Raw genomic sequence first — 27,931 nt, forward strand, 5'->3', positions numbered from 1 at the left:
TCATAGTCTGTGTGCACCGGCGGCTGTTCCGAGGGGGGCCTGGTGGCTCCTGGGGCACTCGGAGGGGAGTAGATCCCACCTGGGGACAGCACAGAAGGGTGCAGGGGGGCAGACGGCTCCGTGTCCCCCTTGAAAGGCCCCACCTGGGGTCTGGCTGCAGCACCCATGGATCTGCAGCCGGATCCCTGCCCACCCCCACAGCCAAAGCCTGCCATGCAGTGCCTCTGCAGAGGGGACAGGGCAGCTGTGAGCCCTCTTACCTGTGGGGAGGACACAGATCCACCTCCTCTGTGCCACGCCCTCGGAGATGTCCCCAGTGCTGGGAGCAGGGGGCTCCTGTGGCACACCCAGGGCATTGTCGTAGCCATCCGGGGTTCCGTGCTCGGGCCGGGCAGGGGGCTCTGGGACAGGCACAGGGTCCATGGCAGTGACCCAGCGGCCCTGGCAGGGGTCTGGCTCGGCCATGCTCAACGGCCTTGCCACCGGGGATGTGCTGGTGGCGCTCGGGTCCCACAGGGAAAGGCCATGCTCGCTACACGCTAACAAGAGGGGGACTTGTCCCCTCAGCTCCCCTGTCCGAGTGTGGGCCATGTCCCCAGCACTCCCCACTGGCTTCCTGCCCTGTGGCCCTACCTGGGCTTGCCTCGGTGTCACTCCCCTCCACGCTGTCGCCGGTGTAATAGGGCAGCTTCTTCACCGACCCCTCCGACAGGGAACCTGCAGGGGAGAAACAGGGACTTGGGCGTGGCCTCAAGCGGCACCGAGGGTGACGCAACCTCACACCACACCGCGGGGCTGCCGTGGGACCGAGGGACACCCCCAGCCCCTGGCGAGCAGCCACTGCTGGGCCACCGGGACCCTGAGCTGCCATGGGGCTGTGGGGCAGAGCCCCCTCTCCGGGCAGAGCTGGGGCACAGGGACTGCACCCACCCGGGCGACTGGGCACCTCCTGGTACTCCGGCATCGCGGTGTAGTCCAGCTCCTCGTAGACAGCGTTGGAGACGGCATCTGCAGCTCTGCCAGGGCCTGGAACGAGACGCAGCGTTTACCTGGGACCGTGGCCACCGTGGGTGGCAGCGGGAGCAGCCCTGCCCACCTTCTGAGCCGTTCCGCAGCGCGGGAGCCCCGGAACCCCCAAACCGGGTCTGTGCCAGCCCCCACCCGCCAGGACCCACCTCGGCGCCAGGCGCGGGCACGGCACAGCAGCACGGCCAGGGCGCCCAGGGCCACGCACAGCAGCGTCCCCAGCACCACGCACAGGACAGTTGGCACAGGCACGGTCCCCGCGGTCACCGCTGCCGCTCTGCTGCCACGGACACCTGTGTGGGGACACGGGCAAGAAGTGAGCGGAGCGCGATCCCAGCCATCCCGGTCTTGGGGGTGCTGGCACGGGCACAGCTACCTGTGCTCGTGGCACCGTCGGGATGGGGGGTAGTGTCCGTCTCAGCGATGCCATCACTGTCCCCATCACAAGCCACGTGGGCGTCCCCGCCTGGGCCGCAGCTCTGCAGATTCCAGGGTGCCGAGGGGCACCCCCAGAGCGAGCGGGCCCCGTCCTCACAGCCCACCCAGGCCAGCCAGGCGGGGGCCGGCTGCTGGGCGGGGACGGCCGACAGCCAGCCCCGGGGCCCACAGCCCAGCTGTTGGCAGACGGTGTTGGCGGTGCCGGGGCTGGTGCCGTCGGCGCACACGCGGCCCCAGGTGCCGTTGTGGGACACCTCCAGGAACCCGCGGCAGCGCCCGCGGCCGCCCGCCAGCCGCACGGAGAGCTGCTCTGCAAGGGGTGCACGGCGGTCACGGCACGGCCAGCAACCCCCCGGGGGCTCTGCTGGACCCCGATCCGGGATGCCCGGCACTGACCTGAGCAGACGGCCCCTGCCCCGCCGCCACGCCCGCACTCGCGCCCTTCCGAACGCCCGCATTCCCAGAGAGACTCCTCGCTCCCGGAGCAGGCAGGGATGTACGGCCACAGCGGCCCCGGGCCGGCACCGAAGCGCGCCCAGCTCGGTGCCTCCAGCGCCGTGCCACAGCCCAGCTCCCGGCAGACAACGGCGGCGTCCCGCAGCTCCCAGCCTTCCTGGCAGACGGCGCTCCACGTGCCACCGGAATAGACCTCCACGCGCCCGGCGCAGCGCCCAGAGCTCCCCACCAGCCTCACCCGCCGGCTGCCTGCGGCCACCGAAGCACCGGGTTGGGGTGGCTGCCTGGGCCACCGCCACCTCCAGCCCTTCTCGGGACACCCACCTGAGCAGACAATGGCCGCCCCATGAGAGATACCAGGAGGTGCAGTGGTAACCACGTTCATCTTGAACGAATAACCGAATGTGTAGTATGCTCCAGTTAGCTCGGTGGTCATGCCCTGCATTGTTTCGATCACCCTCTCCATGACGGCCCTCTCCTTCTCGTCAATGTTCCACAGGATGTCCTCACCACGGACAGCAATGCTCTTGTCCAGCCCTCCACAGCCCATCTCCGAGCACACGTTGCTGAAATTCCATACGAACAAAAGCTCTCCTGGCACACGGCGCCAGGTCCCACTGCTTATGGCCAACTCCAACCACCCATCGCACCGGGTCTCACCCTCCACCAGCTCCAGGGACTCAACAATGCCTGTAAAATGACCTGATTTAGCCTTTCCCCACACAACATCCCTGCATCCTCTGCTCCCAGTTCCTGGGGGGTCCCAAAAGCCCTTCATGCACCTCCCGCAGGTGCCGTACACACCTGAGCAGTTGACGGCAGCGGCGTTTCCGGGGGCACAGGGGGGCTTCCCCAGCACGGCCACGGGGCACTCGCCCGGGTGCCGCTCGCTCCCGCTGCAGCCGAAGGCGTCCGGCCGCAGTGGCCCGTCCCCGCTGCCAAAGGAGCCTCCCGGGGGCACGGTGAAGGCGCGGCCGCAGCCCAGGTGGCGGCACAGGACGTGCGCATCGGCCAGCTCCCACTCGCTGGCGCACACGGAGCCCCACGTCCCCCTCACTGCCACCTCCACCCGCCCGGTGCATCCCGAGCTGCTGTTGCCCAGCCGGAAGCCCGTGTAGGCTGTGGCAGAAAGGGCGTTCAGGGGGGCGATGGCGCAGGGAGCCCAACAGCCCCCGGTGTCCCCGGCACTTACGGGAGCAGATGACGCTGGCAGGGCCGGTGCTGCAGCCCTGGCTGTGGGGCCGATGCCGGGCACAGGCGCTGAGGACGGGCTCGGTGCCATTGCACTGCAAGCCCCCGTCCCAGAGAGGCCCCGATCCTGCCCCAAATCGCTCGCTGCCGGGGATGGTGAGCGCCGCTCCACAGCCCAGCTCCCGGCAAACCACCTGCGCCACCTTCATGTCCACCTGATCCTCGCAGACACCCACCCAGGCCCGGCCCTGCCGTACCTCCAGCCGCCCGGCACACGCTCCATCACCTCCGACCAGCCGGGAAAATCCTGCGCGAGCAGTGCAGGATCAGTGTCCGGGGACGTGCATGAAGTGCCACATCCTCCCCTGTCCGGTTCCTACCTTGGCAAGTAACAGCAGTGTCCCTTTCATGGCTGTAGTTATAAGGTCCCCAGCCACGGATCCCGCAGTCCCAGAGAGTGGACTCATTTCCTTTGCAGTCCACCATGGCCAGACTGACGGACCCATCCCCTGCACCAAAGATCTCGGGGGCAAAGTAGGCACCGGCAGCCGAGCCACAGCCCAGATGCTGGCACACCACCTCGGCGTCCTCCATGTCCCAGGGGTCATCTGCCACCGAGCCCCAGCGTCCCCGCAGCTTCACTTCCACCCTCCCGGCGCAGGGACTGCCGCCGCCCGCCAGCCTCACCTCCACGGCATCTGCACCGGGACACCGGCACGGCTCAGCCCTGCCGGCGATGCTCAAGCACAACGTGGCAGCCCCAGCACGGCCAGCGCGTCCCCTCACCTCTGCAGGTCACCCCCACATCCGACTCGTGGCCGCAGAAGTGCTGTCCCCATCCCAAGTGCGGACACTCCTCCAGCGCCTCCTCGGTGCCGCGGCACACGGGCTGGAGCCAGATGCGCCCGGTGCCCTGCCCGAACGGGGCGTACGGGGACGCCTTGGCCACCCGGCCACAGCCCAGCTGCCGGCACACCACGATGGCCCAACGGGCTTCCCAGTCGAAGTCGAAGACGCAGACGGAGCCCCACTCCCCGCCGTGCTTCACCTCCACGCGCCCGGCACAGCGCCCGCCGCCGCCCACCAGACGCAGCTCCCCGGAGCCTGCGGCACGGAGGCTGCTGAGCCGGGCCCGCCACCGCCGCGGGCCCCGCTCCCGCCGCCCGGCGCTCACCCGCACACAGCTGCGCGCACACCAGCAGCCCCAGCGCCGCCATCGGCCCCATGGCCCCGGCGCCGAGCCCCGCGCAGCCAGGGGATGTCTCGGCAGCGCCCGAGCCAACGGAGGCAGCAGCAGCACCAGGGCACCCTTTATCAGGGCCTCATCTCCCGGCTGCGGGGCCGCGGCCTCCAATAACCTGCTCCGTGCCCAAATATGAGGCTCGCCTCCGCTTCTGGCGTCACACAGCCCGCCACAGTGGGCTGCCACCCGGATGTCCCCGGGGGGAGACAGCCCCCCCACAGCACCTGGCCTGCGGGGGCCCTTCCTCTACCCCCCCGTGCCTCCAACTCCGCTGCTGGAGCCTGCCCACAGCCATCCTGACTGATGGCGACACGCTGCACCCCAAATCCCACCAAAAGCCGCACTGCGACCACCCTCAGCCCCGGCACCTGCAAAGCCCCCATCCTTGGCGTGCTCCCCGCCCGCCGTGCCCGCAGCCCCCGCGGGGGTGGCAGCTGCCGGCTCCCCGGTCCCTCGCGGCGGCGCTGGCACATGGCGCTGCTGCCGCAGCTGCGGCCCCGCGCTCGCCTCGCCGCCAGCGCAGGAAGGAGGCGGTCACCCCCCGGCGGCTCCCGGCGTCGGCATCGACCGCACGCGGCTCCTGACACCTGCGCTGCCACCGAGAACGCCGCGGCTCCGCGCTGCCCCTGCCCCGCCGCCCCGGCCCCCGGCAGCTCGGCAGCCGCGCGCTTCAGGAAACTTCCCCGTCTCACCATTCACCAGGCTCTGCCAGCACGCTCCCAGCGCAGGAATCCACTCTCGCTGCTCGCGCCGCCGCCCCTTCCCAGCCGCGGCTCCAGTGACCCGCGCTGGCCCCGCTGCCTCCCCAAACACACACTCCCACACCCACACCTCGCTTCCTCACCGCTTCCACCCCAGCTTTCCCATGGCACAGTCGCAGCTGTCTCCCTCGATAAATCCACTTCCCGCAGGCGCAGCAACACAGAAACAGCCCGAGCTGGTGCCTCTAGAGAGGGTCCCTGAAATTTGACCCCCCTCCCGTCACAATCACACCGAAGTCCACACTGAAGTCTCTCTTCCTCCTCATCCTCGTCTCCTGCTGTGTCTCTCAGTGTCCCTCACCTGGCCGGGGCCACGGTTTCCCGGCCCCTTCGCTATGCAAAGTTCCGGCACTTCCCACGCACAGCAAACCGAGCAGCTGGAACTGCAGCTGCTCCCCATCCACCTGCACCCCAGGAATTCCTCACCAGCAGAACGTCCCGCGGTCCCTCGCTGCGCGGCGGCGGCGGCAGGGAGGAGCTGCCCTGCCCCGTCCCTCCGCGCTGCCGGGCACTGCGGCACCGGGCACTGGCCCGGACCTGCTCCGCTGAGAGACGCACGCACGGCACGGAGCCCAAAGCGGGGCCGCTGGGTGCGGGCACCCGAAGCGGAGGGCGGTGTGCGGCTGGGTGGCTGCTGCCCCGGGCAGAGGGGACAGGAGCTCTCCGGGCCCACGGATACCTCTGGGGACCCTTGGACGGCTCTGAGGGTCTTTCCCGAGACTTCCCGTTGGGCTGCTGCATTCCCGCCTCACCAGCCCCTGCTGCTGCGAGGACCTCAGCCACTGCTGCGCCCTTCCCACCTGGGGCAGCTCACCGAGCCGAGGCCAAAGCGCTCCTTCCCTGTTTCCCTCGGCCCCACAGGCTGGGCAGCTGCCGGCTGTCGGGCGCCTGCTGTGCCCAGCCCTGGCCACGCGGCTGCTGCAGGGGCCCCGTCTCACCTGCCTGGACCTGAGGGACAACGAGCTGGGAGCCCACGGCATCCTGCAGCTCTGCCAGCAGCTGCGGCATCCCATCTGCCATCTGCGGAGCCTGGGGTGAGGGCCCTGCCATGGCCAAGCGCAGCAATCTCCCTGTGCCCTTCCCCTTTAGCCCAGCGTGCCCAGTGATGCATCTGTGCTTCCAGTTCCTGCCCCACGTCCCCGAGGCATGGCTGATGTACCCGGGATGGAGGTGCCAGCCCTGGAACTCGGTCTCCAGACAGTTTGCGTTTTGTATTGCTTTTGCATGGCCTGCTTTTTGGGAGTGGGTGGGGGCCACAGAGGGGGCTCCTGTGAGAAGCTCCTGCAAGTTTCCACCATGTCCGGCAGAGCCAATGGCTGATGGCTCTGAAGATGGACATGCTACTGGCCAAAACTGGGCCAATGAGAGAGCTTGGTAACACCTCTGTGATGACATATTTAAGAAGAAAATCAAAGTCACACAGTTTTTGCCTTCTAGTCAGAGAAGAGGAGGTGGTGAGAACATGTGAGGAAAGCAACATGGAACACCACGGTCAGTGGAGAAGGAGGGGGAGGAGGTGCTCCAGGTGCCGGAGCCGAGGTGCCTCTGCAGGCCGTGGTGCCGACCATGGTGAAGCAGCTGTGCCCCTGCAGCCCATGGGGATCCACGGGGGATGCAGAGATCCACCTGCAGCCCGTGGGGGAGATGGTGCCCGTGGCAGAGCAGGTGGATGCCTGGAGGAGGCTGTGTTCCAGTGGAAGACCCGGTGGGGAGAGAGGGCCCCGCTTCCAGGCTGGAGCAGCCTGTCCTTGGGGCCCTGCACCCCGTGCAAGAGACCCACGGCGCAGCAGTTTAGGGAGGGCTGTGTGCCCGTGGGAGGGACTCACGCTGCAGCAGGGGCGGGGTGGCTGCTGCTGCTGCTGCTGAGAGTGGACCCGCGTGGGAGAGGTTCATGGAGAACTGTCTCCTGTGGGAGGGACCCCAAGGCTCACAGGGGAAGGACTCCTCTCCCGGAGCAGAGGAAGAAAATCTCGGTGCTGAACGGACCAAACTCCCATGCCCTGTCTCCCTGCGCTGTCGGGGGGAAGGAGGGAGGGGCTGGGGGAAGAAAAGGGGTGTTTGAGGGTTTATTTTACTTCTCATTATCCTCCTCTGATTCTGTTAGCAATACATTCACTTTGTAACTTTAACTTAAGCCTGTTTTGCCCTTGAAGTGTTTTTTCCCTCTCTCCTCTGCCCAGCTGAGGCAGGGGAGGGTGAGCAAGCAACTCCTCTGGGTGCCTGGCGTCGGGCCAGCGTCAAACCACGAGAGTCTTTTTAATAAGAGGAAAAGGGAAATTCAGACAGAAAGCCAAGAAAATCCCTACACAGGAGCTGTTTTCCTGCACTGCTGCACAGGGAGGCGTGACCTCTGTGGGCAGGGCCACCCCTTCCTGGGGACAGGGCCCCAGCACAGCGCCACACACGTGTCCCCAGGGCTGCGGCATCCTCATGGCGACGGCCCCAGGGCGCTGCTGCCGACATCATCATAGTCTGTGTGCACCGGCGGCTGTTCCGAGGGGGTCCTGGTGGCTCCTGGGGCACTCGGAGGGGAGTAGATCCCACCTTGGGGACAGCACAGAAGGGTGCAGGGGGGCAGACGGCTCCGTGTCCCCCCTGACAGGCCCCACCTGGGGTCTGGCTGCAGCACCCATGGATCTGCAGCCGGATCCCTGCCCACCCCCACAGCCAAAGCCTGCCATGCAGTGCCTCTGCAGAGGGGACAGGGCAGCTGTGAGCCCTCTTACCTGTGGGGAGGACACAGATCCACCTCCTCTGTGCCACGCCCTCGGAGATGTCTCCAGTGCTGGGAGCAGGGGGCTCCTGTGGCACACCCAGGGCATCGTCGTAGCCATCCGGGGTTCTGTGCTCGGGCCGGGCAGGGGGCTCTGGGACAGGCACAGGGTCCATGGCAGTGACCCAGCGGCCCTGGCAGGGGTCTGGCTCTGCCATGCTCAACGGCCTTGCCACTCGGGATGTGCTGGTGGCGCTCGGGTCCCACAGGGAAAGGCCATGCTCGCTACACACTAACAAGAGGGGGACTTGTCCCCTCAGCTCCCCTGCCCGAGTGTGTGCCATGTCCCCAGCACTCCCCACTGGCTTCCTGCCCTGTGGCCCTACCTGGGCTTGCCTCGGTGTCACTCCCCTCCACGCTGTCGCCGGTGTAATAGGGCAGCTTCTTCACCGACCCCTCTGACAGGGAACCTGCAGGGGAGAAACAGGGACTTGGGCGTGGCCTCAAGCGGCACCGAGGGTGACGCAACCTCACACCACACCGCGGGGCTGCCGTGGGACCGAGGGACACCCCCAGCCCCTGGCGAGGAGCCACTGCTGGGCCACCGGGACCCTGAGCTGCCATGGGGCTGTGGGGCAGAGCCCCCTCTCCGGGCAGAGCTGGGGCACAGGGGCTGCACCCACCCGGGCGACTGGGCACCTCCTGGTACTCCGGCATCGCGGTGTAGTCCAGCTCCTCGTAGACAGCGTTGGAGACGGCATCTGCAGCTCTGCCAGGGCCTGGAACGAGACGCAGCATTGACCGGGGGCCCTGGCCAGGTGGGTGGGTGGCAGCGGGAGCAGCCCTGCCCACCTTCTGAGCCGTTCCGCAGCGCGGGAGCCCCGGAACCCCCAAACCGGGTCTGTGCCAGCCCCCACCCGCCAGGACCCACCTCGGCGCCAGGCGCGGGCACGGCACAGCAGCACGGCCAGGGCGCCCAGGGCCACGCACAGCAGCGTCCCCAGCACCACGCACAGGACAGTTGGCACAGGCACGGTCCCCGCGGTCACCGCTGCCGCTCTGCTGCCACGGACACCTGTGTGGGGACACGGGCAAGAAGTGAGCGGAGCGCGATCCCAGCCATCCCGGTCTTGGGGGTGCTGGCACGGGCACAGCTACCTGTGCTCGTGGCACCGTCGGGATGGGGGGTAGTGTCCGTCTCAGCGATGCCATCACTGTCCCCATCACAAGCCACGTGGGCGTCCCCGCCTGGGCCGCAGCTCTGCAGATTCCAGGGTGCCGAGGGGCACCCCCAGAGCGAGCGGGCCCCGTCCTCACAGCCCACCCAGGCCAGCCAGGCGGGGGCCGGCTGCTGGGCGGGGACGGCCGACAGCCAGCCCCGGGGCCCACAGCCCAGCTGTTGGCAGACGGTGTTGGCGGTGCCGGGGCTGGTGCCGTCGGCGCACACGCGGCCCCAGGTGCCGTTGTGGGACACCTCCAGGAACCCGCGGCAGCGCCCGCGGCCGCCCGCCAGCCGCACGGAGAGCTGCTCTGCAAGGGGTGCACGGCGGTCACGGCACGGCCAGCAACCCCCCGGGGGCTCTGCTGGACCCCGATCTGGGGTGCCCGGCACTGACCTGAGCAGACGGCCCCTGCCCCGCCGCCACGCCCGCACTCGCGCCCTTCCGAACGCCCGCATTCCCAGAGAGACTCCTCGCTCCCGGAGCAGGCAGGGATGTACGGCCACAGCGGCCCCGGGCCGGCACCGAAGCGCGCCCAGCTCGGTGCCTCCAGCGCCGTGCCACAGCCCAGCTCCCGGCAGACAACGGCGGCGTCCCGCAGCTCCCAGCCTTCCTGGCAGACGGCGCTCCACGTGCCACCGGAATAGACCTCCACGCGCCCGGCGCAGCGCCCAGAGCTCCCCACCAGCCTCACCCGCCGGCTGCCTGCGGCCACCGAAGCACCGGGTTGGGGTGGCTGCCTGGGCCACCGCCACCTCCAGCCCTTCTCGGGACACCCACCTGAGCAGACAATGGCCGCCCCATGAGAGATACCAGGAGGTGCAGTGGTAACCACGTTCATCTTGAACCAATAACCGAATGTGTAGTATGCTCCAGTCAGCTCGGTGGTCATGCCCTGCATTGTTTCGATCACCCTCTCAATGACGGCCCTCTCCTTCTCGTCAATGTTCCGCAGGATGTCCTCACCACGGACAGCAATGCTCTTGTCCAGCCCTCCACAGCCCATCTCCGAGCACACGTTGCTGAAATTCCATACGGACAAAAGCTCTCCTGGCACACGGCGCCAGGTCCCAGTGCTTATGGCCAACTCCAACCACCCATCGCACCGGGTCTCACCCTCCACCAGCTCCAGGGACTCAACAATGCCTGTAAAATGACCTGATTTAGCCTTTCCCCACACAACATCCCTGCATCCTCTGCTCCCAATTCCTGGGGGGGCCCAAAAGCCCTTCATGCACCTCCCGCAGGTGCCGTACACACCTGAGCAGTTGACGGCAGCGGCGTTTCCGGGGGCACAGGGGGGCTTCCCCAGCACGGCCACGGGGCACTCGCCCGGGTGCCGCTCGCTCCCGCTGCAGCCGAAGGCGTCCGGCCGCAGTGGCCCGTCCCCGCTGCCAAAGGAGCCTCCCGGGGGCACGGTGAAGGCGCGGCCGCAGCCCAGGTGGCGGCACAGGACGTGCGCATCGGCCAGCTCCCACTCGCTGGCGCACACGGAGCCCCACGTCCCCCTCACTGCCACCTCCACCCGCCCGGTGCATCCCGAGCTGCTGTTGCCCAGCCGGAAGCCCGTGTAGGCTGTGGCAGAAAGGGCGTTGAGGGGGGCGATGGCGCAGGGAGCCCAACAGCCCCCGGTGTCCCCGGCACTTACGGGAGCAGATGACGCTGGCAGGGCCGGTGCTGCAGCCCTGGCTGTGGGGCCGATGCCGGGCACAGGCGCTGAGGAGGGGCTCGGTGCCGTTGCACTGGAAGCCCCCGTCCCAGAGCGGCCCCGATCCTGCCCCAAATCGCTCGCTGCCGGGGATGGAGAGCGCCGCTCCACAGCCCAGCTCCCGGCAAACCACCTGCGCCACCTTCATGTCCACCTGATCCTCGCAGACACCCACCCAGGCCCGGCCCTGCCGTACCTCCAGCCGCCCGGCACACGCTCCATCACCTCCGACCAGCCGGGAAAATCCTGCGCGAGCAGTGCAGGATCAGTGTCCGGGGACGTGCATGAAGTGCCACATCCTCCCCAGTCCGGCTCCTACCTTGGCAAGTAACAGCAGTGTCGAAGTTATGGAGGCCGCCATAGGGCCCCCAGCCACGGATCTCGCAGTCCCAGAGAGTGGACTCATTTCCTTTGCAGTCCACATCGGCCAGACTGAGGGGCCCATCCCCTGCGCCAAAGATCTCGCGGGCAGAGTAGGCACCGGCAGCCGAGCCACAGCCCAGATGCTGGCACACCACCTCGGCGTCCTCCATGTCCCAGATGTTATCTCCCACCGAGCCCCAGCGTCCCCGCAGCTTCACTTCCACCCTCCCGGCGCAGGGACTGCCGCCGCCCGCCAGCCTCAGCTCCACGGCATCTGCACCGGGACACCGGCACGGCTCAGCCCTGCCGGCGATGCTCAAGCACAACGTGGCAGCCCCGGCACGGCCAGCGCGTCCCCTCACCTCTGCAGGTCACCCCCGCATCCGACTCGTGGCCGCAGAAGTGCTGTCCCCACCCGAAGTGCGGACACTCCTCCAGCGCCTCCTCGGTGCCGCGGCAGAAGAAGGGCTGGAGCCAGATGCGCCCGGTGCCCTGCCCGAACGGGGCGTACGTGGACGCCTTGGCCACCCGGCCACAGCCCAGCTGCCGGCACACCACGATGGCCCAGTGGGCTTCCCAGTCGAAGTCGTAGACGCAGACGGAGCCCCACTCCCCGCCGTGCTTCACCTCCACGCGCCCGGCACAGCGCCCGCCGCCGCCCACCAGACGCAGCTCCCCGGAGCCTGCGGCACGGAGGCTGCTGAGCCGGGCCCGCCACCGCCGCGGGCCCCGCTCCCGCCGCCCGGCGCTCACCCGCACACAGCTGCGCGCACACCAGCAGCCCCAGCGCCGCCATCGGCCCCATGGCCCCGGCGCCGAGCCCCGCGCAGCCAGGGGATGTCTCGGCAGCGCCCGAGCCAACGGAGGCAGCAGCAGCACCAGGGCACCCTTTATCAGGGCCTCATCTCCCGGCTGCGGGGCCGCGGCCTCCAATAACCTGCTCCGTGCCCAAATATGAGGCTCGCCTCCGCTTCTGGCGTCACACAGCCCGCCACAGTGGGCTGCCACCCGGATGTCCCCGGGGGGAGACAGCCCCCCCACAGCACCTGGCCTGCGGGGGCCCTTCCTCTACCCCCCCGTGCCTCCAACTCCGCTGCTGGAGCCTGCCCACAGCCATCCTGACTGATGGCGACACGCTGCACCCCAAATCCCACCACAAGCCGCTCTGCGACCACCCTCAGCCCCGGCACCTGCAAAGCCCAAAGCCCCCATCCTTGGCGTGCTCCCCGCCCGCCGTGCCCGCAGCCCCCGCGGGGGTGGCAGCTGCCGGCTCCCCGGTCCCTCGCGGCGGCGCTGGCACATGGCGCTGCTGCCGCAGCTGCGGCCCCGCGCTCGCCTCGCCGCCAGCGCAGGAAGGAGGCGGTCACCCCCCGGCGGCTCCCGGCGTCGGCATCGACCGCACGCGGCTCCTGACACCTGCGCTGCCACCGAGAACGCCGCGGCTCCGCGCTGCCCCTGCCCCGCCGCCCCGGCCCCCGGCAGCTCGGCAGCCGCGCGCTTCAGGAAACTTCCCCGTCTCACCATTCACCAGGCTCTGCCAGCACGCTCCCAGCGCAGGAATCCACTCTCGCTGCTCGCGCCGCCGCCCCTTCCCAGCCGCGGCTCCAGTGACCCACGCTGGCCCCGCTGCCTCCCCAAACACACACTCCCACACCCACACCTCGCTTCCTCACCGCTTCCACCCCAGCTTTCCCATGGCACAGTCGCAGCTGTCTCCCTCGATAAATCCACTTCCCGCAGGCGCAGCAACACAGAAACAGCCCGAGCTGGTGCCTCTAGAGAGGGTCCCTGAAATTTGACCCCCCTCCCGTCACAAGCACACCAAAGTCCACACTGAAGTCTCTCTTCCTCCTCATCCTCGTCTCCTGCTGTGTCTCTCAGTGTCCCTCACCTGGCCGGGGCCACGGTTTCCCGGCCCCTTCGCTATGCAAAGTTCCGGCACTTCCCACGCACAGCAAACCGAGCAGCTGGAACTGCAGCTGCTCCCCATCCACCTGCACCCCAGGAATTCCTCACCAGCAGAACGTCCCGCGGTCCCTCGCTGCGTGGCGGCGGCAGGGAGGAGCTGCCCTGCCCCGTCCCTCCGCGCTGCCGGGCACTGCGGCACCGGGCACTGGCCCGGACCTGCTCCGCTGAGAGACGCACGCACGGCACGGAGCCCAAAGCGGGGCCGCTGGGTGCGGGCACCCGAAGCGGAGGGCGGTGTGCGGCTGGGTGGCTGCTGCCCCGGGCAGAGGGGACAGGAGCTCTCCGGGCCCACGGATACCTCTGGGGACCCTCGGTCGGCTCTGAGGATCTTTCCCGAGACTTCCCGTTGGGCTGCGGTATTCCCGCCTCACCAGCCCCTGCTGCTGCGAGGACCTCAGCCACTGCTGCGCCCTTCCCACCTGGGGCAGCTCACCGAGCCGAGGCCAAAGCGCTCCTTCCCTGTTTCCCTCGGCCCCACAGGCTGGGCAGCTGCCGGCTGTCGGGCGCCTGCTGTGCCCAGCGCTGGCCACGCGGCTGCTGCAAGGGCCCCGTCTCACCTGCCTGGACCTGAGGGACAACGAGCTGGGAGCCCACGGCATCCTGCAGCTCTGCCAGCAGCTGCGGCATCCCGCCTGCCCGCTGCGGAGCCTGGGGTGAGGGCCCTGCCATGGCCAAGCGCAGCAATCTCCCTGTGCCCTTCCCCTTTAGCCCACCGTGCCCAGGGATGCATCTGTGCTTCCAGTTCCTGCCCCACGTCCCCGAGGCATGGCTGATGTACCCGGGATGGAGGTGCCAGCCCTGGAACTCGGTCTCCAGACAGTTTGCGTTTTGTATTGGTTTTGCATGGCCTGCTTTCTGGGAGCGGGGGGCCCACAGAGGACGCTCCTTTGAGAAGCTCCTGCAAGTTTCCACCATGTCCGGCAGAGCCAATGGCTGATGGCTCTGAAGATGGACATGCTACTGGCCAAAACTGGGCCAATGAGAGAGCTTGGTAACACCTCTGTGATGACATATTTAAGAAGAAAATCAAAACAAAGTCACACAGTTTTGCCTTCTAGTCAGAGAAGAGGAGGTGGTGAGAACATGTGAGGAAAGCAACATGGAACACCACGGTCAGTGGAGAAGGAGGGGGAGGAGGTGCTCCAGGCCCTGGAGCCGAGGTGCCTCTGCAGGCCGTGGTGCCGACCATGGTGAAGCAGCTGTGCCCCTGCAGCCCATGGGGATCCACGGGGGATGCAGAGATCCACCTGCAGCCCGTGGGGGAGATGGTGCCCGTGGCAGAGCAGGTGGATGCCTGGAGGAGGCTGTGTTCCAGTGGAAGACCCGGTGGGGAGAGAGGGCCCCGCTTCCAGGCTGGAGCAGCCTGTCCTTGGGGCCCTGCACCCCGTGCAAGAGACCCACGGCGCAGCAGTTTAGGGAGGGCTGTGTGCCCGTGGGAGGGACTCACGCTGCAGCAGGGGCGGGGTGGCTGCTGCTGCTGCTGCTGAGAGTGGACCTGCGTGGGAGAGGTTCATGGAGAACTGTCTCCTGTGGGAGGGACCCCAAGGCTCACAGGGGAAGGACTCCTCTCCCGGAGCAGAGGAAGAAAATCTCGGTGCTGAAATGACCAAACTCCCATGCCCTGTCTCCCTGCGCTGTCGGGGGGAAGGAGGGAGGGGCTGGGGGAAGAAAAGGGGTGTTTGAGGGTTTATTTTACTTCTCATTATCCTCCTCTGATTCTGTTAGCAATACATTCGCTTTGTAACTTTAACTTAAGCCTGTTTTGCCCTTGAAGTGTTTTTTTCCCTCTCTCCTCTGCCCAGCTGAGGCAGGGGAGGGTGAGCAAGCAACTCCTCTGGGTGCCTGGCGTCGGGCCAGCGTGAAACCACGAGTCTTTAATAAGAGGAAAAGGGAAATTCAGACAGAAAGCCAAGAAAATCCCTACACAGGAGCTGTTTTCCTGCACTGCTGCACAGGGAGGGGTGACCTCTGTGGGCAGGGCCACCCCTTCCTGGGGACAGGGCCCCAGCACAGCGCCACACACGTGTCCCCAGGGCTGTGGCATCCTCATGGCGACGGCCCCAGGGCGCTGCTGCCGACATCATCATAGTCTGTGTGCACCGGCGGCTGTTCCGAGGGGGTCCTGGTGGCTCCTGGGGCACTCGGAGGGGAGTAGATCCCACCTTGGGGACAGCACAGAAGGGTGCAGGGGGGCAGACGGCTCCGTGTCCCCCCTGACAGGCCCCACCTGGGGTCTGGCTGCAGCACCCATGGATCTGCAGCCGGATCCCTGCCCACCCCCACAGCCAAAGCCTGCCATGCAGTGCCTCTGCAGAGGGGACAGGGCAGCTGTGAGCCCTCTTACCTGTGGGGAGGACACAGATCCACCTCCTCTGTGCCACGCCCTCGGAGATGTCCCCAGTGCTGGGAGCAGGGGGCTCCTGTGGCACACCCAGGGCATCGTCGTAGCCATCCGGGGTTCCGTGCTCGGGCCGGGCAGGGGGCTCTGGGACAGGCACAGGGGTCCATGGCAGTGACCCAGCGGCCCTGGCAGGGGTCTGGCTCGGCCATGCTCAACGGCCTTGCCACTCGGGATGTGCTGGTGGCGCTCGGGTCCCACAGGGAAAGGCCATGCTCGCTACACACTAACAAGAGGGGGACTTGTCCTCTCAGCTCCCCTGCCCGAGTGTGTGCCATGTCCCCAGCACTCCCCACTGCGTTCCTGCCCTGTGGCCCTACCTGGGCTTGCCTCGGTGTCACTCCCCTCCACGCTGTCGCCGGTGTAATAGGGCAGCTTCTTCACCGACCCCTCCGACAGGGAACCTGCAGGGGAGAAACAGGGACTTGGGCGTGGCCTCAAGCGGCACCGAGGGTGACGCAACCTCACACCACACCGCGGGGCTGCCGTGGGACCGAGGGACACCCCCAGCCCCTGGCGAGGAGCCACTGCTGGGCCACCGGGACCCTGAGCTGCCATGGGGCTGTGGGGCAGAGCCCCCTCTCCGGGCAGAGCTGGGGCACAGGGGCTGCACCCACCCGGGCGACTGGGCACCTCCTGGTACTCCGGCATCGCGGTGTAGTCCAGCTCCTCGTAGACAGCGTTGGAGACGGCATCTGCAGCTCTGCCAGGGCCTGGAACGAGACGCAGCGTTGACCTGGGGCCCTGGCCAGGTGGGTGGGTGGCAGCGGGAGCAGCCCTGCCCACCTTCTGAGCCGTTCCGCAGCGCGGGAGCCCCGGAACCCCCAAACCGGGTCTGTGCCAGCCCCCACCCGCCAGGACCCACCTCGGCGCCAGGCGCGGGCACGGCACAGCAGCACGGCCAGGGCGCCCAGGGCCACGCACAGCAGCGTCCCCAGCACCACGCACAGGACAGTTGGCACAGGCACGGTCCCCGCGGTCACCGCTGCCGCTCTGCTGCCACGGACACCTGTGTGGGGACACGGGCAAGAAGTGAGCGGAGCGCGATCCCAGCCATCCCGGTCTTGGGGGTGCTGGCACGGGCACAGCTACCTGTGCTCGTGGCACCGTCGGGATGGGGGGTAGTGTCCGTCTCAGCGGTGCCATCACTGTCCCCATCACAAGCCACGTGGGCGTCCCCGCCTGGGCCGCAGCTCTGCAGATTCCAGGGTGCCGAGGGGCACCCCCAGAGCGAGCGGGCCCCGTCCTCACAGCCCACCCAGGCCAGCCAGGCGGGGGCCGGCTGCTGGGCGGGGACGGCCGACAGCCAGCCCCGGGGCCCACAGCCCAGCTGTTGGCAGACGGTGTTGGCGGTGCCGGGGCTGGTGCCGTCGGCGCACACGCGGCCCCAGGTGCCGTTGTGGGACACCTCCAGGAACCCGCGGCAGCGCCCGCGGCCGCCCGCCAGCCGCACGGAGAGCTGCTCTGCAAGGGGTGCACGGCGGTCACGGCACGGCCAGCAACCCCCCGGGGGCTCTGCTGGACCCCGATCTGGGGTGCCCGGCACTGACCTGAGCAGACGGCCCCTGCCCCGCCGCCACGCCCGCACTCGCGCCCTTCCGAACGCCCGCATTCCCAGAGAGACTCCTCGCTCCCGGAGCAGGCAGGGATGTACGGCCACAGCGGCCCCGGGCCGGCACCGAAGCGCGCCCAGCTCGGTGCCTCCAGCGCCGTGCCACAGCCCAGCTCCCGGCAGACAACGGCGGCGTCCCGCAGCTCCCAGCCTTCCTGGCAGACGGCGCTCCACGTGCCACCGGAATAGACCTCCACGCGCCCGGCGCAGCGCCCAGAGCTCCCCACCAGCCTCACCCGCCGGCTGCCTGCGGCCACCGAAGCACCGGGTTGGGGTGGCTGCCTGGGCCACCGCCACCTCCAGCCCTTCTCGGGACACCCACCTGAGCAGACAATGACCAACTCCTCAGGCCTGGTGATTGATGCAGGGCCCATCCCTGAGACATCATCCATGTTCTCCAGCTCCTCACCCATCTTCTCATGGCGTCTTGTTGTTGCAAGGCCTGTCCCTGTGACATATTCCATCTCCTCATCAATCTTCTCACCGCTGCTGGTCAGCGCAGAACCCACGTCCAAAATGTCCGTCTCTTCAGTCATGACGTCCATCTCGCTGGGGCTGCTGCCGCCCCCAACAGTGGCCGTACCCAAGGAGGTGTAAACGTCCATGGGAACGCCACAGCCCAGCACTGCGCAAACCATGTGGACATCCCATGACTTCCACTGCTCCACAGGCACACGGCGCCATGCCGGGCTGGTTATGGTCTCCTCCAGCCGCCCATCGCAAAAGCTCTGACCCTCCACCAGCCGCAGGGACTCGACGAAGCCACCAACACCTGCAAAATCACCAGCAGAAGCATGGGGCTGTGCCACCTGGCTCAGACCATGCTTCACTCCAAAACATCCCTGCATCCTCTGCTCCCGGTTCTTGGGGGTCCCAAAAGCCCTTCATGCACCTCCCGCAGGTGCCGTACACACCTGAGCAGTTGACGGCAGCGGCGTTTCCGGGGGCACAGGGGGGCTTCCCCAGCACGGCCACGGGGCACTCGCCCGGGTGCCGCTCGCTCCCGCTGCAGCCGAAGGCGTCCGGCCGCAGTGGCCCGTCCCCGCTGCCAAAGGAGCCTCCCGGGGGCACGGTGAAGGCGCGGCCGCAGCCCAGGTGGCGGCACAGGACGTGCGCATCGGCCAGCTCCCACTCGCTGGCGCACACGGAGCCCCACGTCCCCCTCACTGCCACCTCCACCCGCCCGGTGCATCCCGAGCTGCTGTTGCCCAGCCGGAAGCCCGTGTAGGCTGTGGCAGAAAGGGCGTTCAGGGGGGCGATGGCGCAGGGAGCCCAACAGCCCCCGGTGTCCCCGGCACTTACGGGAGCAGATGACGCTGGCAGGGCCGGTGCTGCAGCCCTGGCTGTGGGGCCGATGCCGGGCACAGGCGCTGAGGAGGGGCTCGGTGCCGTTGCACTGCAAGCCCCCGTCCCAGAGCGGCCCCGATCCTGCCCCAAATCGCTCGCTGCCGGGGATGGAGAGCGCCGCTCCACAGCCCAGCTCCCGGCAAACCACCTGCGCCACCTTCATGTCCACCTGATCCTCGCAGACACCCACCCAGGCCCGGCCCTGCCGTACCTCCAGCCGCCCGGCACACGCTCCATCACCTCCGACCAGCCGGGAAAATCCTGCGCGAGCAGTGCAGGATCAGTGTCCGGGGACGTGCATGAAGTGCCACATCCTCCCCAGTCCGGCTCCTACCTTGGCAAGTAACAGCAGTGTCGAAGTTATGGAGGCCGCCATAGGGCCCCCAGCCACGGATCTCGCAGTCCCAGAGAGTGGACTCATTTCCTTTGCAGTCCACATCGGCCAGACTGAGGGGCCCATCCCCTGCGCCAAAGATCTTGCGGGCAGAGTAGGCACCGGCAGCCGAGCCACAGCCCAGATGCTGGCACACCACCTCGGCGTCCTCCATGTCCCAGATGTTATCTCCCACCGAGCCCCAGCGTCCCCGCAGCTTCACTTCCACCCTCCCGGCGCAGGGACTGCCGCCGCCCGCCAGCCTCAGCTCCACGGCATCTGCACCGGGACACCGGCACGGCTCAGCCCTGCCGGCGATGCTCAAGCACAACGTGGCAGCCCCGGCACCGCCAGCGCGTCCCCTCACCTCTGCAGGTCACCCCCACATCCGACTCGTGGCCGCAGAAGTGCTGTCCCCATCCGAAGTGCGGACACTCCTCCAGCGCCTCCTCGGTGCCGCGGCAGAAGAAGGGCTGGAGCCAGATGCGCCCGGTGCCCTGCCCGAACGGGGCGTACGGGGACGCCTTGGCCACCCGGCCACAGCCCAGCTGCCGGCACACCACGATGGCCCAACGGGCTTCCCAGTCGAAGTCGAAGACGCAGACGGAGCCCCACTCCCCGCCGTGCTTCACCTCCACGCGCCCGGCACAGCGCCCGCCGCCGCCCACCAGACGCAGCTCCCCGGAGCCTGCGGCACGGAGGCTGCTGAGCCGGGCCCGCCACCGCCGCGGGCCCCGCTCCCGCCGCCCGGCGCTCACCCGCACACAGCTGCGCGCACACCAGCAGCCCCAGCGCCGCCATCGGCCCCATGGCCCCGGCGCCGAGCCCCGCGCAGCCAGGGGATGTCTCGGCAGCGCCCGAGCCAACGGAGGCAGCAGCAGCACCAGGGCACCCTTTATCAGGGCCTCATCTCCCGGCTGCGGGGCCGCGGCCTCCAATAACCTGCTCCGTGCCCAAATATGAGGCTCGCCTCCGCTTCTGGCGTCACACAGCCCGCCACAGTGGGCTGCCACCCGGATGTCCCCGGGGGGAGACAGCCCCCCCACAGCACCTGGCCTGCGGGGGCCCTTCCTCTACCCCCCCGTGCCTCCAACTCCGCTGCTGGAGCCTGCCCACAGCCATCCTGACTGATGGCGACACGCTGCACCCCAAATCCCACCACAAGCCGCTCTGCGACCACCCTCAGCCCCGGCACCTGCAAAGCCCAAAGCCCCCATCCTTGGCGTGCTCCCCGCCCGCCGTGCCCGCAGCCCCCGCGGGGGTGGCAGCTGCCGGCTCCCCGGTCCCTCGCGGCGGCGCTGGCACATGGCGCTGCTGCCGCAGCTGCGGCCCCGCGCTCGCCTCGCCGCCAGCGCAGGAAGGAGGCGGTCACCCCCCGGCGGCTCCCGGCGTCGGCATCGACCGCACGCGGCTCCTGACACCTGCGCTGCCGCCGAGAACGCCGCGGCTCCGCGCTGCCCCTGCCCCGCCGCCCCGGCCCCCGGCAGCTCGGCAGCCGCGCGCTTCAGGAAACTTCCCCGTCTCACCATTCACCAGGCTCTGCCAGCACGCTCCCAGCGCAGGAATCCACTCTCGCTGCTCGCGCCGCCGCCCCTTCCCAGCCGCGGCTCCAGTGACCCGCGCTGGCCCCGCTGCCTCCCCAAACACACACTCCCACACCCACACCTCGCTTCCTCACCGCTTCCACCCCAGCTTTCCCATGGCACAGTCGCAGCTGTCTCCCTCGATAAATCCACTTCCCGCAGGCGCAGCAACACAGAAACAGCCCGAGCTGGTGCCTCTAGAGAGGGTCCCTGAAATTTGACCCCCCTCCCGTCACAATCACACCAAAGTCCACACTGAAGTCTCTCTTCCTCCTCATCCTCGTCTCCTGCTGTGTCTCTCAGTGTCCCTCACCTGGCCGGGGCCACGGTTTCCCGGGCCCTTCGCTATGCAAAGTTCCGGCACTTCCCACGCACAGCAAACCGAGCAGCTGGAACTGCAGCTGCTCCCCATCCACCTGCACCCCAGGAATTCCTCACCAGCAGAACGTCCCGCGGTCCCTCGCTGCGCGGCGGCGGCGGCAGGGAGGAGCTGCCCTGCCCCGTCCCTCCGCGCTGCCGGGCACTGCGGCACCGGGCACTGGCCCGGACCTGCTCCGCTGAGAGACGCACGCACGGCACGGAGCCCAAAGCGGGGCCGCTGGGTGCGGGCACCCGAAGCGGAGGGCGGTGTGCGGCTGGGTGGCTGCTGCCCCGGGCAGAGGGGACAGGAGTTCTCCGGGTCCACGGATACCTCTGGGGACCCTCGGTCGGCTCCGAGGATCTTTCCCGAGACTTCCCGTTGGGCTGCGGTATTCCCGCCTCACCAGCCCCTGCTGCTGCGAGGACCTCAGCCACTGCTGCCCCCTTCCCACCTGGGGCAGCTCACCGAGCCGAGGCCAAAGCGCTCCTTCCCTGTTTCCCTCGGCCCCACAGGCTGGGCAGCTGCCGCCTGTCGGGCGCCTGCTGTGCCCAGCGCTGGCCACGCGGCTGCTGCAGGGGCCCCGTCTCACCTGCCTGGACCTGAGGGACAACGAGCTGGGAGCCCACGGCATCCTGCAGCTCTGCCAGCAGCTGCGGCATCCCATCTGCCATCTGCGGAGCCTGGGGTGAGGGCCCTGCCATGGCCAAGCCCAGCAATCTCCCTGTGCCCTTCCCCTTCAGCCCAGCGTGCCCAGGGATGCATCTGTGCTTCCAGTTCCTGCCCCACGTCCCCGAGGCATGGCTGATGTAGCCGGGATGGAGGTCCCAGCCCTGGAACTCGGTCTCCAGACAGTTTGCGTTTTGTATTGCTTTTGCATGGCCTGCTTTCTGGGAGCGGGGGGCCCACAGAGGACGCTCCTGTGAGAAGCTCCTGCAAGTTTTCACCATGTCCGGCAGAGCCAATGGCTGATGGCTCTGAAGATGGACATGCTACTGGCCAAAACTGGGCCAATGAGAGGGCTTGGTAACACCTCTGTGATGACATATTTAAGAAGAAAATCAAAACAAAGTCGCACAGTTTTGCCTTCTAGTCAGAGAAGAGGAGGTGGTGAGAACATGTGAGGAAAGCAACATGGAACACCACGGTCAGTGGAGAAGGAGGGGGAGGAGGTGCTCCAGGTGCCGGAGCCGAGGTGCCTCTGCAGGCCGTGGTGCCGACCATGGTGAAGCAGCTGTGCCCCTGCAGCCCATGGGGATCCACGGGGGATGCAGAGATCCACCTGCAGCCCGTGGGGGACGTGGTGCCCGTGGCAGAGCAGGTGGATGCCTGGAGGAGGCTGTGTTCCAGTGGAAGACCCGGTGGGGAGAGAGGGCCCCGCTTCCAGGCTGGAGCAGCCTGTCCTTGGGGCCCTGCACCCCGTGCAAGAGACCCACGGCGCAGCAGTTTAGGGAGGGCTGTGTGCCCGTGGGAGGGACTCACGCTGCAGCAGGGGCGGGGTGGCTGCTGCTGCTGCTGCTGCTGAGAGTGGACCCGCGTGGGAGAGGTTCGTGGAGAACTGTCTCCTGTGGGAGGGACCCCAAGGCTCACAGGGGAAGGACTCCTCTCCCGGAGCAGCGGAAGAAAATCTCGGTGCTGAAATGACCAAACACCCATGCCCTGTCTCCCTGCGCTGTCGGGGGGAAGGAGGGAGGGGCTGGGGGAAGAAAAGGGGTGTTTGAGGGTTTATTTTACTTCTCATTATCCTCCTCTGATTCTGTTAGCAATACATTCACTTTGTAACTTTAACTTAAGCCTGTTTTGCCCTTGAAGTGTTTTTTCCCTCTCTCCTCTGCCCAGCTGAGGCAGGGGAGGGTGAGCAAGCAACTCCTCTGGGTGCCTGGCATCGGGCCAGCGTCAAACCACGAGAGTCTTTAATAAGAGGAAAAGGGAAATTCAGACAGAAAGCCAAGAAAATCCCTACACAGGAGCTGTTTTCCTGCACTGCTGCACAGGGAGGCGTGACCTCTGTGGGCAGGGCCACCCCTTCCTGGGGACAGGGCCCCAGCACAGCGCCACACACGTGTCCCCAGGGCTGCGGCATCCTCATGGCGACGGCCCCAGGGCGCTGCTGCCGACATCATCATAGTCTGTGTGCACCGGCGGCTGTTCCGAGGGGGTCCTGGTGGCTCCTGGGGCACTCGGAGGGGAGTAGATCCCACCTTGGGGACAGCACAGAAGGGTGCAGGGGGGCAGACGGCTCCGTGTCCCCCTTGAAAGGCCCCACCTGGGGTCTGGCTGCAGCACCCATGGATCTGCAGCCGGATCTCTGCCCACCCCCACAGCCAAAGCCTGCCATGCAGTGCCTCTGCAGAGGGGACAGGGCAGCTGTGAGCCCTCTTACCTGTGGGGAGGACACAGATCCACCTCCTCTGTGCCACGCCCTCGGAGATGTCCCCAGTGCTGGGAGCAGGGGGCTCCTGTGGCACACCCAGGGCATCGTCGTAGCCATCCGGGGTTCCGTGTTCGGGCCGGGCAGGGGGCTCTGGGACAGGCACAGGGGTCCATGGCAGTGACCCAGCGGCCCTGGCAGGGGTCTGGCTCGGCCATGCTCAACGGCCTTGCCACCGGGGATGTGCTGGTGGCGCTCGGGTCCCACAGGGAAAGGCCATGCTCGCTACACACTAACAAGAGGGGGACTTGTCCCCTCAGCTCCCCTGTCCGAGTGTGGGCCATGTCCCCAGCTCTCCCCACCGGCTTCCTGCCCTATGGCCCTACCTGGGCTTGCCTCGGTGTCACTCCCCTCCACGCTGTCGCCGGTGTAATAGGGCAGCTTCTTCACCGACCCCTCCGACAGGGAACCTGCAGGGGAGAAACAGGGACTTGGGCGTGGCCTCAAGCTGCACCGAGGGTGACGCAACCTCACACCACACCGCGGGGCTGCCGTGGGACCGAGGGACACCCCCAGCCCCTGGCGAGGAGCCACTGCTGGGCCACCGGGACCCTGAGCTGCCATGGGGCTGTGGGGCAGAGCCCCCTCTCCGGGCAGAGCTGGGGCACAGGGACTGCACCCACCCGGGCGACTGGGCACCTCCTGGTACTCCGGCATCGCGGTGTAGTCCAGCTCCTCGTAGACAGCGTTGGAGACGGCATCTGCAGCTCTGCCAGGGCCTGGAACGAGACGCAGCGTTTACCTGGGACCGTGGCCACCGTGGGTGGCAGCGGGAGCAGCCCTGCCCACCTTCTGAGCCGTTCCGCAGCGCGGGAGCCCCGGAACCCCCAAACCGGGTCTGTGCCAGCCCCCACCCGCCAGGACCCACCTCGGCGCCAGGCGCGGGCACGGCACAGCAGCACGGCCAGGGCGCCCAGGGCCACGCACAGCAGCGTCCCCAGCACCACGCACAGGACAGTTGGCACAGGCACGGTCCCCGCGGTCACCGCTGCGGCTCTGCTGCCACGGACACCTGTGTGGGGACACGGGCAAGAAGTGAGCGGAGCGCGATCCCAGCCATCCCGGTCTTGGGGGTGCTGGCACGGGCACAGCTACCTGTGCTCGTGGCACCGTCGGGATGGGGGGTAGTGTCCGTCTCAGCGATGCCATCACTGTCCCCATCACAAGCCACGTGGGCGTCCCCGCCTGGGCCGCAGCTCTGCAGATTCCAGGGTGCCGAGGGGCACCCCCAGAGCGAGCGGGCCCCGTCCTCACAGCCCACCCAGGCCAGCCAGGCGGGGGCCGGCTGCTGGGCGGGGACGGCCGACAGCCAGCCCCGGGGCCCACAGCCCAGCTGTTGGCAGACGGTGTTGGCGGTGCCGGGGCTGGTGCCGTCGGCGCACACGCGGCCCCAGGTGCCGTTGTGGGACACCTCCAGGAACCCGCGGCAGCGCCCGCGGCCGCCCGCCAGCCGCACGGAGAGCTGCTCTGCAAGGGGTGCACGGCGGTCACGGCACGGCCAGCAACCCCCCGGGGGCTCTGCTGGACCCCGATCCGGGGTGCCCGGCACTGACCTGAGCAGACGGCCCCTGCCCCGCCGCCACGCCCGCACTCGCGCCCTTCCGAACGCCCGCATTCCCAGAGAGACTCCTCGCTCCCGGAGCAGGCAGGGATGTACGGCCACAGCGGCCCCGGGCCGGCACCGAAGCGCGCCCAGCTCGGTGCCTCCAGCGCCGTGCCACAGCCCAGCTCCCGGCAGACAACGGCGGCGTCCCGCAGCTCCCAGCCTTCCTGGCAGACGGCGCTCCACGTGCCACCGGAATAGACCTCCACGCGCCCGGCGCAGCGCCCAGAGCTCCCCACCAGCCTCACCCGCCGGCTGCCTGCGGCCACCGAAGCACCGGGTTGGGGTGGCTGCCTGGGCCACCGCCACCTCCAGCCCTTCTCGGGACACCCACCTGAGCAGACAATGGCCGCCCCATGAGAGATACCAGGAGGTGCAGTGGTAACCACGTTCATCTTGAACCAATAACCGAATGTGTAGTATGCTCCAGTTAGCTCGGTGGTCATGCCCTGCATTGTTTCGATCACCCTCTCAATGACGGCCCTCTCCTTCTCGTCAATGTTCCGCAGGATGTCCTCACCACGGACAGCAATGCTCTTGTCCAGCCCTCCACAGCCCATCTCCGAGCACACGTTGCTGAAATTCCATACGAACAAAAGCTCTCCTGGCACACGGCGCCAGGTCCCATTGCTTATGGCCAACTCCAACCACCCATCGCACCGGGTCTCACCCTCCACCAGCTGCACGGACTCAACAATGCCTGTAAAATGACCTGATTTAGCCTTTCCCCACACAACATCCCTGCATCCTCTACTCCCGGTTCTTGGGGGTCCCAGAAGCCCTTCATGCACCTCCCGCAGGTGCCGTACACACCTGAGCAGTTGACGGCAGCGGCGTTTCCGGGGGCACAGGGGGGCTTCCCCAGCACGGCCACGGGGCACTCGCCCGGGTGCCGCTCGCTCCCGCTGCAGCCGAAGGCGTCCGGCCGCAGTGGCCCGTCCCCGCTGCCAAAGGAGCCTCCCGGGGGCACGGTGAAGGCGCGGCCGCAGCCCAGGTGGCGGCACAGGACGTGCACATCGGCCAGCTCCCACTCGCTGGCGCACACGGAGCCCCACGTCCCCCTCACTGCCACCTCCACCCGCCCGGTGCATCCCGAGCTGCTGTTGCCCAGCCGGAAGCCCGTGTAGGCTGTGGCAGAAAGGGCGTTGAGGGGGGCGATGGCGCAGGGAGCCCAACAGCCCCCGGTGTCCCCGGCACTTACGGGAGCAGATGACGCTGGCAGGGCCGGTGCTGCAGCCCTGGCTGTGGGGCCGATGCCGGGCACAGGCGCTGAGGAGGGGCTCGGTGCCATTGCACTGGAAGCCCCCGTCCCAGAGCGGCCCCGATCCTGCCCCAAATCGCTCGCTGCCGGGGATGGAGAGCGCCGCTCCACAGCCCAGCTCCCGGCAAACCACCTGCGCCACCTTCATGTCCACCTGATCCTCGCAGACACCCACCCAGGCCCGGCCCTGCCGTACCTCCAGCCGCCCGGCACACGCTCCATCACCTCCGACCAGCCGGGAAAATCCTGCGCGAGCAATGCAGGATCAGTGTCCGGGGACGTGCATGAAGTGCCACATCCTCCCCAGTCCGGCTCCTACCTTGGCAAGTAACAGCAGTGTCCCTTTCATGGCTGTAGTTATAAGGTCCCCAGCCACGGATCCCGCAGTCCCAGAGAGTGGACTCATTTCCTTTGCAGTCCACATTGGCCAGACTGACGGACCCATCCCCTGCACCAAAGATCTCGGGGGCAAAGTAGGCACCGGCAGCCGAGCCACAGCCCAGATGCTGGCACACCACCTCGGCGTCCTCCATGTCCCAGATGTTATCTCCCACCGAGCCCCAGCGTCCCCGCAGCTTCACTTCCACCCTCCCGGCGCAGGGACTGCCGCCGCCCGCCAGCCTCAGCTCCACGGCATCTGCACCGGGACACCGGCACGGCTCAGCCCTGCCGGCGATGCTCAAGCACAACGTGGCAGCCCCAGCACGGCCAGCGCGTCCCCTCACCTCTGCAGGTCACCCCCACATCCGACTCGTGGCCGCAGAAGTGCCGTCCCCATCCCAAGTGCGGACACTCCTCCAGCGCCTCCTCGGTGCCGAGGCAGAAGGGCTGGAGCCAGATGCGCCCGGTGCCCTGCCCGAACGGGGCGTACGGGGACGCCTTGGCCACCCGGCCACAGCCCAGCTGCCGGCACACCACGATGGCCCAGTGGGCTTCCCAGTCGAAGTCGTAGACGCAGACGGAGCCCCACTCCCCGCCGTGCTTCACCTCCACGCGCCCGGCACAGCGCCCGCCGCCGCCCACCAGACGCAGCTCCCCGGAGCCTGCGGCACGGAGGCTGCTGAGCCGGGCCCGCCACCGCCGCGGGCCCCGCTCCCGCCGCCCGGCGCTCACCCGCACACAGCTGCGCGCACACCAGCAGCCCCAGCGCCGCCATCGGCCCCATGGCCCCGGCGCCGAGCCCCGCGCAGCCAGGGGATGTCTCGGCAGCGCCCGAGCCAACGGAGGCAGCAGCAGCACCAGGGCACCCTTTATCAGGGCCTCATCTCCCGGCTGCGGGGCCGCGGCCTCCAATAACCTGCTCCGTGCCCAAATATGAGGCTCGCCTCCGCTTCTGGCGTCACACAGCCCGCCACAGTGGGCTGCCACCCGGATGTCCCCGGGGGGAGACAGCCCCCCCACAGCACCTGGCCTGCGGGGGCCCTTCCTCTACCCCCCCGTGCCTCCAACTCCGCTGCTGGAGCCTGCCCACAGCCATCCTGACTGATGGCGACACGCTGCACCCCAAATCCCACCACAAGCCGCTCTGCGACCACCCTCAGCCCCGGCACCTGCAAAGCCCAAAGCCCCCATCCTTGGCGTGCTCCCCGCCCGCCGTGCCCGCAGCCCCCGCGGGGGTGGCAGCTGCCGGCTCCCCGGTCCCTCGCGGCGGCGCTGGCACATGGCGCTGCTGCCGCAGCTGCGGCCCCGCGCTCGCCTCGCCGCCAGCGCAGGAAGGAGGCGGTCACCCCCCGGCGGCTCCCGGCGTCGGCATCGACCGCACGCGGCTCCTGACACCTGCGCTGCCACCGAGAACGCCGCGGCTCCGCGCTGCCCCTGCCCCGCCGCCCCGGCCCCCGGCAGCTCGGCAGCCGCGCGCTTCAGGAAACTTCCCCGTCT

General features: G+C 68.3%; 3 protein-coding genes across 3 annotated transcripts; all 3 read right to left on the reverse strand.

The window, feature by feature from the left end:
- On the reverse strand, positions 1–12,339 carry LOC116445987 (antigen WC1.1-like). Its single transcript, XM_032113183.1, has 13 exons — positions 12,310–12,339; positions 4,286–4,722; positions 3,898–4,215; positions 3,492–3,809; positions 3,113–3,418; positions 2,725–3,039; positions 2,438–2,610; positions 1,855–2,305; positions 1,403–1,762; positions 1,176–1,319; positions 931–1,026; positions 634–717; positions 1–401 (listed from the first exon to the last, which is right to left on the reverse strand). Exons 2-13 carry the CDS (start codon positions 4,335–4,337, stop codon positions 1–3), a joined length of 3,018 nt encoding a protein of 1,005 aa, XP_031969074.1. The 5' UTR covers positions 4,338–4,722; positions 12,310–12,339.
- On the reverse strand, positions 7,372–27,928 carry LOC116445988 (deleted in malignant brain tumors 1 protein-like). Its single transcript, XM_032113184.1, has 26 exons — positions 27,604–27,928; positions 26,779–27,096; positions 26,373–26,690; positions 25,994–26,299; positions 25,606–25,920; positions 25,127–25,492; positions 24,743–25,051; positions 24,285–24,656; positions 24,058–24,201; positions 23,813–23,908; positions 23,516–23,599; positions 23,142–23,282; positions 22,847–22,959; positions 21,227–21,648; positions 20,013–20,338; positions 19,185–19,505; positions 18,779–19,096; positions 18,400–18,705; positions 18,012–18,326; positions 17,420–17,869; positions 9,445–9,828; positions 8,987–9,358; positions 8,760–8,903; positions 8,215–8,607; positions 7,842–7,982; positions 7,372–7,659 (listed from the first exon to the last, which is right to left on the reverse strand). The coding sequence occupies exons 1-26, from the start codon at positions 27,713–27,715 to the stop codon at positions 7,544–7,546; spliced, it is 7,002 nt and encodes a 2,333-aa protein (XP_031969075.1). The 5' UTR covers positions 27,716–27,928; the 3' UTR covers positions 7,372–7,543.
- On the reverse strand, positions 14,951–20,606 carry LOC116445555 (translation initiation factor IF-2-like). The gene is made up of 4 exons (XM_032112247.1): positions 20,344–20,606; positions 15,806–16,198; positions 15,432–15,572; positions 14,951–15,249 (listed from the first exon to the last, which is right to left on the reverse strand). The coding sequence occupies exons 2-4, from the start codon at positions 16,134–16,136 to the stop codon at positions 15,134–15,136; spliced, it is 588 nt and encodes a 195-aa protein (XP_031968138.1). The 5' UTR covers positions 16,137–16,198; positions 20,344–20,606; the 3' UTR covers positions 14,951–15,133.
- Positions 27,929–27,931: the final 3 nt, after the last annotated feature.

The sequence above is a fragment of the Corvus moneduloides genome, chromosome 6 (genome assembly GCF_009650955.1).
Source record: "Corvus moneduloides isolate bCorMon1 chromosome 6, bCorMon1.pri, whole genome shotgun sequence".
In the NCBI taxonomy this organism is placed as follows: Eukaryota; Metazoa; Chordata; class Aves; order Passeriformes; family Corvidae; genus Corvus; species Corvus moneduloides.

Coding starts and splice junctions, on each gene's coding strand:
- LOC116445987 (XM_032113183.1), bottom strand. CDS start 4,337: ATGGGGCCGATGGCGGCGCTGGGGCTGCTGGTGTGCGCGCAGCTGTGT. Junction 4,216..4,285: donor GTGCGCGCAGCTGTGTGCGG/GTGAGCGCCGGG, acceptor TCCGTGCCGCAG/GCTCCGGGGAGCTGCGTCTG. Junction 1,763..1,854: donor GGCCGTCTGCTCAGGTCAGT/GCCGGGCATCCC, acceptor AGCAGCTCTCCG/TGCGGCTGGCGGGCGGCCGC.
- LOC116445555 (XM_032112247.1), bottom strand. CDS start 16,136: ATGCCGGAGTACCAGGAGGTGCCCAGTCGCCCGGGTGGGTGCAGCCCC. Junction 15,573..15,805: donor TGACACCGAGGCAAGCCCAG/GTAGGGCCACAG, acceptor TGCCTGTCCCAG/AGCCCCCTGCCCGGCCCGAG. Junction 15,250..15,431: donor GATCTGTGTCCTCCCCACAG/GTAAGAGGGCTC, acceptor GCTGTCCCCAAG/GTGGGATCTACTCCCCTCCG.
- LOC116445988 (XM_032113184.1), bottom strand. CDS start 27,715: ATGTGCCAGCGCCGCCGCGAGGGACCGGGGAGCCGGCAGCTGCCACCC. Junction 23,283..23,515: donor TGACACCGAGGCAAGCCCAG/GTAGGGCCATAG, acceptor TGCCTGTCCCAG/AGCCCCCTGCCCGGCCCGAA. Junction 19,097..19,184: donor TGTGGGGGTGACCTGCAGAG/GTGAGGGGACGC, acceptor GTCCCGGTGCAG/ATGCCGTGGAGCTGAGGCTG.